This window comes from Lipotes vexillifer, unplaced genomic scaffold, assembly GCF_000442215.2.
Source record: "Lipotes vexillifer unplaced genomic scaffold, Lipotes_vexillifer_v1.1 scaffold512, whole genome shotgun sequence".
NCBI classification, from domain to species: Eukaryota; Metazoa; Chordata; class Mammalia; order Artiodactyla; family Lipotidae; genus Lipotes; species Lipotes vexillifer.
In genome coordinates, this window is record NW_006787695.1 from 1,792,091 (window position 1) to 1,802,195 (window position 10,105).

At 58.5% G+C, this 10,105-nt stretch overlaps 1 protein-coding gene across 1 annotated transcript in view; it reads left to right on the forward strand.

The window, feature by feature from the left end:
• ASMTL (acetylserotonin O-methyltransferase like) overlaps nucleotides 1-10,105 on the forward strand; it is a 28,930-nt gene that overhangs the window by 353 nt on the left and 18,472 nt on the right. Inside the window, exons 2-6 of the mRNA XM_007460502.1 lie at nucleotides 1,214-1,345; nucleotides 2,491-2,538; nucleotides 4,528-4,592; nucleotides 5,362-5,423; nucleotides 6,910-7,018. Coding sequence (XP_007460564.1) covers nucleotides 1,214-1,345; nucleotides 2,491-2,538; nucleotides 4,528-4,592; nucleotides 5,362-5,423; nucleotides 6,910-7,018 — 416 coding nt within the window. The remainder of the gene's footprint in view (nucleotides 1-1,213; nucleotides 1,346-2,490; nucleotides 2,539-4,527; nucleotides 4,593-5,361; nucleotides 5,424-6,909; nucleotides 7,019-10,105) is intronic.

Sequence of the window (10,105 nt, forward strand, 5' to 3'; positions counted from 1 at the left end):
CTGGGCTTAGTGGGGGGCGGGGGCACGGGGGTCGGTTGGTCTGCAGGGCCGGGGCCTAGTGACTGGGGGTCTGGGGTCTCTGCAAGGCTGGGGCCTTGGAACCAGGGGCCAGGACTCTAGTGGCCGTGGTCCAGGCCTGTGGGCCGGGGGGAAGGAGGAGTATACCTGATCTGGGGGCCAGCGTCTTCCAGCCAGGGCCTGGAGACCTGGTGCCCTGCTGGCCGGGGTCTGTGGGGCTTCAGGCCAAGGCCAGGTCTGTGGGCCTGAGCCGAGTCTGTCCAGGAGCCGGGAGGGAGGGAGGAAGGGGGCGGACAGAGGCTCCAGCGGAGGCTTGGTCTTGATGGGGAGGCCCTGCCTGGGGCGGGGAGTGGGCTGGGGTAGGGGTAGGTGCCGAATAAGGGGTGCTGCCTGTACCTCCAGGGGGAGGACGGGCGGGTGCTGTGCTGTGTGGCGTGGGAGGGTAGGGGAGAGGGGAGTGGAGGGGGCCCTGGCAGGACATGGTCAGGGAGAGGAGCGGTAGGTGCAGAGTGAGGGGTGCCGGCTGGGGTAGTACAGAGCCAAGGGGGGCTCACAGTGTGGTCCAGGGGGACCTGGGGGTGCGGGAGGTCCATGATGGAGGGGAGAGCGCTGGGATGCAGGAAAGGTAAGAGCCAGCTGGGTGCTCCGCGGGGTTCCCCGTGGGGATGGGAGTTTTTATCCTCTGTGGGCAAGACCCACAATCCTGGCCCCATCCCACTCTGGATGTCGCTGTGTCCACGACCTGCCTTCCACAGGGGCTGCCTGGTCACACGTGTTAGGGAACCAAGTTAAAGCAGCCATATTCACCCTCGCGCAGCCCTCGTTAGTGGCATTTTTGTGGCATTTCCTGCAGGCGGTGTCATTTCAGTAGTTTGACCCCTGTGGAGGCAAAGCCTTTGGGACTCTCTGGGAGCCCTTTGACCCCTCGGGGCTGCAGTCCCCAGCATCCCAATCAATACAGCCCTGCTGGCCTCTGCGTGTGCAGAGGTCTTCCCGCCAACGTCCCCGGGTCCTCTGCAAGTCCCGCACCCCCTGTGGCCGGGGGTTGGTGCTTGGTCAGCATCCAGTGCCTAGACCAGATAGTCAGGGAAGGTGGGCTGCGCGGGGAAAGGCCAGTTCCTGCAGAGCCTGCACATCCGTCAGCATCCTCAGGTTCCTCCCATAAGCCCTCCTGACCCCTTCTGTCCTGTTTCAGGGCCTCAGGTTCGAGGTGGTCCCTTCCAGGTTCAAGGAGACACTGCATAAGGCCTCATTTGCTACTCCGTACGCATACGCGGTGGAAACGGCCAGGCAGAAGGCCCTGGAGGTGGCCGGCAGGATGCACCAGGTGAGGGCTCTGCTTCTGCTCCTTCCTGGGTCCCCTGCTAGGAGGGCGTCCTCAGGTTTTAAACATACGTGTTATGCAGTTAGTCTAGCGTCTCCACGGCTGAGGGTCTTCGTGTTGTACACTGCTGTAAGTGCAGTTAGTCTAGCGTCTCCACGGCTGAGGGTCCTCGTGTTGTACACTGCTGTAATTCATGTGATAGTATCATTTATAGAACGTAGCTTATCTCTTACTTTGCTAGGATGTAACATACTATTGCAGTTCATATCATAGTATCATTTACGATAAAGAATTGATCTACCTGATCTATTACCACGTGTTACCATGTCATATGCTACTGTAACTAATATAGTAGCATCGTTTATGATACAGAATTAATGTAGTTTATCTGTTACTGTTGCTGTATAATATATTATGATATTTAATATAACAGCATCATTTATGGTGCAGAAATAACCTAGCTTATCTACTATTGTTACTATATAATATACTATGGTATTTAATATAACGTCATTTATGATATAGAAACAATACAGCCTCTGCATTACTATGAGTGTTACTGTATATCATTGCAATTAACATAACAGTATGACTTACGATATAGAATTAACTATAGAATTAATGTACCTTACCTATTATTAGGTCTTATTATATAATATACTCTTGTAATTAATGTAACGGTATCATTTATGATATGGAATTAATGTAGCTTATCTATTGCTGTGTGTTACTGTATAATATACGAATTAATATAATAGTGTCATTTACGATACAGAATTAAAGTAGCTTAGCTGTTACTATGTGTTATAATAATACCTACTTGCAGTTAACATACATGACCCGTATATTCAAGTCAATGCTGTAAGAAGTATTGATATAAATAAATGAACATTGATGGACTGATTTCCGGCCGTGGAAAGGTTAGAATTTAAGTGCAGCCAGAGCAGAAGGTTGTGTGCAGGTTTCCAATGGGTGTCTTGGGGTCACGTCTTCCTTGCTTGGTGTGTCGAGGACACTGAAATCTTGCTTTCCAAAGTGAGACTGGATTCGCAAGTAAGCAGCGATGCTGTGTCATGTGCGTCATGGCATGAAAATGTGTAAGACGCGCAGAGTCGTCCTTTCTAAAGCTGAGTCTGGATTTCTTGCAGAAGGACCTGCGGGCCCCTGACGTTGTCATTGGAGCAGACACCATCGTGGTGAGTCTGCGTTCCGGCTCTCCGTGTGGCGGGCATGTCCTTGGTAACCGAAATCAAGGCCTCGGCAAGGCTGGTTCTTTCTGGAAGACCTCAGGGAGGATCCGTCCCAGGGTCCCCTCTCTCTTTCTCTCTGTCTCTTTCTCTCTGTCTCTCTCTCCGGCTTCTGCCCATCTCTGCCTCCGTCTTCACATGCCTTCTCCTCTGTGTCCCAGGTTCCTTCTTCTTATAAGGACACCAGTTATCATGGATTAGGGCCCACCTACTGCAGTATGACCTCATCTTAAATTTTCTTACATCTGTAAAGACCCTATTACCAAATAATGTTCTGTTCACAGGGCGGGGCATCAGGACCTCGGCATATGTTTTGGAGGGAAACGGTTCTCGCGAAGATAGGGGTTTTGGCCACTGAGGGTTGGACTTCTTGGTGGGAGGTCACAGTGATCAGTACGGCAGCTCTGCCATGCTGGTGACAACCCTCTGTCTGAGACCCTCACTGGCCTGATGGCAGGCATCTCCCAGGGATGCTGGGCCTCATTGCTAGGGTACCATCATGGTCTCCAGGCGAGGGACCACCTGTTTGAAACAGTCTGGAGTTACTGTGTAGAACAGGGAGCTATATTCAACATCTTGTAATAACCTGTAATGGAAACGGATCTGAAATATATATATGTACATATATATATATATATATATATATGTATATGTGTAACTGAACCACTTTGCTGTATACCTGAAACTTACACAATATTGTAAATCAACTGTACCTCAATTAAAAAAAAAAAAGAGTCCAGGGTTGGAAAATGCCAGATGGGGTGATCCCAGGGTCTGCCTTGCCCTCAACGTGGCATTTGTTTCTGTGCAGCCCAGGTGGATGGGACCTACCTGTGTGCAGGTGAGAATCAGACATCGTTTCTGGTTCATGGTTAAGGCTATGTGGAAGTAAGAGAGGGAACGATGCAGGTTCTTCAAAATGTTAATCGAAGAATTACTATATGACCCAGCAGGTGTTATGGGCTGAATTGTGTCCCCCAGCCCGATTCCTATGTTGGAGTCCTGGTGCCCAGGACCTCAGAACTTGACTGTGTTTGGAGATGGGGTCTTTAAAGAGGGGATGAAGGTCAAAAGAGGTCATTAGGGTGGGCCCTGATCCCATAGGATGGGTGTCCTTCTAAGAAGGGGAGATCAGGACCCAGACACACACAGAAGGACGACCCTGTGAGGACACAGGGAGGAGACGGCCGTCTACACCCCCAGGAGAGAGGCCTCGGAGGGACCAGCCCTGCCCACGCCTGGATCTCAGATTCCAGCCTCCAGGACTGGGAGAAATAATGTCTGCTGTTAAGCTGCCCCGTCTGTACTGCTGTCGGGCAGCCCCAGCTAAGACATCTACGCTTAGGTATATGCCCCAAAGAATTGAAAATAGGTGTTCAGACAAAAATTTGTACGTGAATGTTCGTAGCATTATTCGCAACAGCCAAAAGGTGTGAACAACCCAGATATCCCCACCTTTGATGGACGGATGGGGTCCCTCCACACAGTAGAATATGACTCAGCCGTGAAAAGGAGTGAAGCTCTGACACAGGCTACAGCGTGGATGGACCTTGAACACACGATGCTCAGTGAGAGAAGCAGACCTAGAAGGACACACAGTGTGTGATTCCGTTGACAGGAAACGTCCAGAACAGGCAAATCCACAGACACAGAGAGCGGGTTAGGGTTGTCAGGGGCTGGGGGTGGGGGGAGGTGGGGAGTGACAGCTCACGGGGATCGCGTGTTCCAGATGATGAAAAAGTTCTAGAACTCAACAGTGGTCCTCGCCCAACCCTGGAAATGTACCACACAGTTTAGTTCAAAATGGTGAAATTCATGCTATACACATCTCTCCTGCTTTGAAACAAAAAAATGTGAATCTAAAAAGTAGACAGTGCAGCTTGCACAGACCAGCCCAGGGGGCAGAAAATGATGCTTTCCCTCACGCTTCTCTTGCAGGCGGTGGGAGCCATGATCCTGGAGAAGCCTGTGGACAAGCAGGATGCCTACCGCATGCTGTCAAGGTGGGTGGGCCTTGGCCGTCCTACGGGGAAGAGTAGCCTGCGTCCGACAGAGCCTGGGCCCGGTGGGGGGGCCACGCTTCCTCGGGCTGGGGTGTGGGTGTCCCTGCATCACCTGCGCCGTCTCCCACCGGCAGCCCCTCCAGGTCCAGGTCTGAGGACGGGCTGGTGCCCTCGAACATCCGCTGCGCTGGCTTCGCCCTAACGGGCTCGTCCGGGAGTCCCGTGTCTGCCCCTCCTCACTTTCCTCATCTCGACTCCCCCTGCCTTGTCGCCCCAGGAGCCCAGTGCCCCTGAGCTCCCGCCATGGGAAGCAGGCCCTGTCCCTCTCAGCGTCCCCCCCGGAACCCTGCCCCCGGGCGGGAGGGTGGGGCCACACCACCGCCCACCCTCAGGGTCTCTTCCTGGCTCAGCCCCCCACCCCCACCCCGGCATGTCCGCGCCCAAGAGAGTGAAGGGACCCGAGAAAGAGCCGCTGAGAGCTGCCAGGACCCGGGTCCTCCCAGCGTGGCCGGCGACTCCTGTCGGGGCCCAGGTGCTCCGTCCTCGCCTCGCATCCTGTGGGACGGCCGGGCCATCCCCCAGCCCCCGCTCCGAGGGCACCGAGCGCCCTCTCGCCTGGACCTGCGCGCTCGCTGCGGGAAGGTTTCCCTGGAGGCCGCGTGGCCGGGGCCGGTGGGTGGACCGGGGGCTCGAGCCCGGTGGTGGCAGGGATGGCGCTGTCTCGGACATCCCACACGGTCGCCCGCTGGAGCCCCGTCGTATCTTGCAGGCTGAACGGGAAGGAGCACAGTGTGTTCACGGGAGTGGCCATCGTCCACTGCTGCAGCAAAGGTACCACGGCCACCTCCTTCCCCGTCCCCCCCACCCCCGCCCCGAGTCAGGTGTCGTGCGGGGAGCCGGGGATCCTCGGGGACCCGGGTCCGTGGGAGCGGCTCTGTCTTTGCTCCCTTCCAGTCCTGCCTGGGAAAGTCAGGGTCCAACGTGGAAATCCTGGGGTTCACCCTGAGCGCCCGATGGGGACCGTGCGGGGGGGCGGGGGCTGTCATAAAAGCCCGTCCAACGCGACCGGCCCAGATGCTTTCTTTGAGGTTTTTGACCTGGAAGGTGGAGGAGTTTGGCCCCTGTTGGTGAGGCTTTTCTGTGTGTGTGTGTGTGTGTGTGTGTGTGTGTGTGTGTGTGTCTTGGCAGAGCCATGTGGCTTGTGGGATCTCAGTTCCCCGACCGGGGATCAAACTCATACCCACTGCAGTGGAGGCGCAGAGTCCTAACCACTGGATTGCCAGGGAAGTCCCAACGGGTTTTTTTTTTTTTAAATGCACAATTTTTAAAGCTGCTTAAAAGACATTTTAGGTCCAGGAAGGACCCTGAGGCTGAGTTTGAGCTCTTGGGCTCCCCGAGCACATCCCACAGGTGGGTGACCGCGCATCTGTCTGCTAATTAGTGATTGGGTTACTCTTACCCTCTTGGTCTGTCCTGGACTTTAACCTGTGCTCTTTGGGGAGAAAGCACTTGCTGGACAGTGTGGTTCCTTTACCTGGGGCTTGAGACCACAGGCATCCATCCTCCCCCATCCTGGGGACCACATGTCTGAGGTCAAGGTGTCCCAGGGCCGCACCCCCTCCAGAGGCTCCAGGGGAGGGTCCTTCCCGCCTCTCCCAGCTTCTGGGGGCTCCGGGCGTCCCTGGGCTCGTGGCCGCATCCCTCCCGTCTCTGCCTCCGTCTTCCCCGGGCTTCTCCTCTGTGTCTGTGTCTCTCCTCTTGTCTCTTGGAAGGACCCTGTCGTTGGATTTAGGGCTCACCCTCCTCCAGGAGGACCTCAGCTCAGACCCTTCCCTTCATCACATCTGCAAAGACCCTATTTCCAAATAAGGTCCAGTTCTGAGGTTTTCAGAGGGTGTGACGTTTGGGGGGCACCGTTCACGCCAGGACGGCTGGTGTGGAGAGCCCTCACGACTGGCCGCCATGCATAGCCACCGTACTGTGTGCCTGGGGCATTTCCAGCCCCACAGCCGAAAGCCTCGTGTAGGCTGCAGCATTACCCTGTGGTAACTCTACTCCACGACTTAGCACAGAAACCAGAGGCCCGTGTCATCCGGCTCTGCAGGCTGCAGCTTTTTCTCCTGCTTTTGCCAATTCTGTTGCCCTCTTTTCTGTTTTATTCTTTCTCTTTTCCCTTGTCTAAAAGGAACTGTTAACGACCGTGTGTGAAGTCCACGCAAAGCTCAGGCCAACTCCCCCCAAAGGCAGCGGCTAGAACCTGGGGACGCGGGGGCCTGGCGCCGGCCACGTACCCTCACTGCGGGGTCCTTCCTTGCAGACGGCCGGCTGGACACGGAGGTCTCGGAGTTCTATGAGGAGACCACGGTGAAGTTCTCAGAGCTGTCAGAGGAGCTGCTGTGGGAGTACATCAACAGCGGAGAGCCCATGTGAGTCTCTTTCGGGAGCTGCGGGCGGTGGACACACCGGGCGCGTGGCTCAGCCTGTGTTGGGGGCCAGGGCTCCTGACGAGCCCGGTGCCCCGGTGCCTGGAAGGTCCTGGAAGGATGCCTTCCTAGGCGTCCCCGTCCCGTGGATGCTCCTACAGCGCAGCCGGCCCTCCCAGGGCGCCACGCCCGCTCCCGTGATGGTGGGGCAGCTGGGGCCGGTCCCTGGAGGGCAGAGGTCACCATGACCCCAGTGTCACACTGACGGCCCCAAAGCGCGCTGGGTCTGGGCAGCAAAATCTTCTCACGGTCACGGAGGCTCAGCTTGCCCTGCAGCCTCGCTGGCTTCACCCCCCCCCCCCGCCGGGGCTGGGCTCGGCGCCAGCTGGTGGCTGCTGGCCTCGCCACGGGTCTGACGGTGCCCCGGGGGCCAGCCTCCCCGCGTGTCTTCAGGAAGCTGCTCACTCAGGGCGCTCGCGAGGAGCCGGGCACCGTCAGCCGTGGGGAGGTGAGCGCAGAAGCCCTGGGCTCCTGAGACGGAGCGTCTGAGCATGTGTTCTGCTGGTTAAAGCCGGGCTCAGTCCTGTTCACGGTAACGGCCGGGAAGGGGAGTCTCCCTGGGGTATTGCTCTTGTGGAAGCAGCAAAGGAACTCCCCGACCGGCCTGTCCTTCTGGTGGGCATGGGAGCCCCCGTTGCAGGGTAGTGAGGGGTGTGCTGTGCGCCCGGCCCTGTTCTCACCATCTTCTGTGGTGATACGTCCTCACGGGAGCCTCAGATCTGGGGCATCCTAGTCTGCTTGGGGTCCTAAGAAAGCACCACAGGCAGGGAGCTTGTAAACAAGAGACATTTATTTCTCACTGTCCTGGAGGCTGGAGGTCTGAGATCCTGGCGGGGCCAGATTTAGTGTCTGGTGAGGCTGCTTCCTGGTTCATAGATGGTGACTCCTCGCTGTGTCCTCGCCTGGAGGAAGGGGCCAGGGAGCTCCCTGGGGTCTCTTTTAGAAGGACACTAATCCCATCCCTGGGGGCTGCACCCTCTTGACCTCATCACCTCCCCGAGGTCCCACCTCCTGACACCATCGTGTTGTGGGTTAGGATTCCGCAGGGCGCTGGGCTCTGGGTGGTGACGGCTGTCAAGAGCGGAGCTGCTGGGTATCGGGGTGTCTGATCAGGACAACACACCAAAACGAGAGGCAGGGTCAGGCCGTTCACCGCTGCAGCTGCAGCGGGACCAAGAGGCCGAACCAGAGGGCATGCCAGCTCCCCCATCCCCTTTCCCCCAGGAAAGGGCCCGGGCGAGGGTCGGGGGCTGAGCACAGGCGTGGGGACCATGGGGGTGGGTTCACTGCCCCTGTCGCTTTATGGACCCGTGTCTGGCACAGCAGGAGAGGCAGGGGAGTCAGGGTGGAGGGCGGGGCTTCACGGGCCCCTCTTCCCCCGTAAGGAGGTCTCAGCAGTGGCGCCTGGGGAAGACCTGGGCCGAGGACCCACGTGAACGGACATCCGAGGGACGGGGATGCAGGGGGCAGTAGAGTACGGCGGGGGGCCTGGGATCTTCTCACGGTCACGGAGGCTCAGCTTGCCCTGCAGCCTCGCTGGCTTCACCCCCCACCCCCGCCGGGGCTGGGCTCGGCGCCAGCTGGTGGCTGCTGGCCTCGCCACGGGTCTGACGGTGCCCCGGGGGCCAGCCTCCCCGCGTGTCTTCAGGAAGCTGCTCACTCAGGGCGCTCGCGAGGAGCCGGGCACCGTCAGCCGTGGGGAGGTGAGCGCAGAAGCCCTGGGCTCCTGAGACGGAGCGTCTGAGCATGTGTTCTGCTGGTTAAAGCCGGGCTCAGTCCTGTTCACGGTAACGGCCGGGAAGGGGAGTCTCCCTGGGGTATTGCTCTTGTGGAAGCAGCAAAGGAACTCCCCGACCGGCCTGTCCTTCTGGTGGGCATGGGAGCCCCCGTTGCAGGGTAGTGAGGGGTGTGCTGTGCGCCCGGCCCTGTTCTCACCATCTTCTGTGGTGATACGTCCTCACGGGAGCCTCAGATCTGGGGCATCCTAGTCTGCTTGGGGTCCTAAGAAAGCACCACAGGCAGGGAGCTTGTAAACAAGAGACATTTATTTCTCACTGTCCTGGAGGCTGGAGGTCTGAGATCCTGGCGGGGCCAGATTTAGTGTCTGGTGAGGCTGCTTCCTGGTTCATAGATGGTGACTCCTCGCTGTGTCCTCGCCTGGAGGAAGGGGCCAGGGAGCTCCCTGGGGTCTCTTTTAGAAGGACACTAATCCCATCCCTGGGGGCTGCACCCTCTTGACCTCATCACCTCCCCGAGGTCCCACCTCCTGACACCATCGTGTTGTGGGTTAGGATTCCGCAGGGCGCTGGGCTCTGGGTGGTGACGGCTGTCAAGAGCGGAGCTGCTGGGTATCGGGGTGTCTGATCAGGACAACACACCAAAACGAGAGGCAGGGTCAGGCCGTTCACCGCTGCAGCTGCAGCGGGACCAAGAGGCCGAACCAGAGGGCATGCCAGCTCCCCCATCCCCTTTCCCCCAGGAAAGGGCCCGGGCGAGGGTCGGGGGCTGAGCACAGGCGTGGGGACCATGGGGGTGGGTTCACTGCCCCTGTCGCTTTATGGACCCGTGTCTGGCACAGCAGGAGAGGCAGGGGAGTCAGGGTGGAGGGCGGGGCTTCACGGGCCCCTCTTCCCCCGTAAGGAGGTCTCAGCAGTGGCGCCTGGGGAAGACCTGGGCCGAGGACCCACGTGAACGGACATCCGAGGGACGGGGATGCAGGGGGCAGTAGAGTACGGCGGGGGGCCTGGGTCCTTGACGGCAATCCCCCTCCCCTCAGAGAGCCTGCTGGCAGCCAGGCGCCAGGCCTGGGGTGGGGGGCAGCTTCCTGAGTGGCTGCCACGTGCCCCTCGTCACGTCCCAGGGGCGGGACCGAGGGGTCACTTGGGATCTGGGCCCGGACGCCCCAGTGCACAGCCACCCGGGTCCAAGGTTGGCGGGTTCCCCTGCAGGGGTCCGGGCTGCGGGTCTGCGGCCCCAGGAAGGTCAATGTTGCCGCCCTCTTCACCCTCCTTCCCTCCCCGCCCCCCCCCC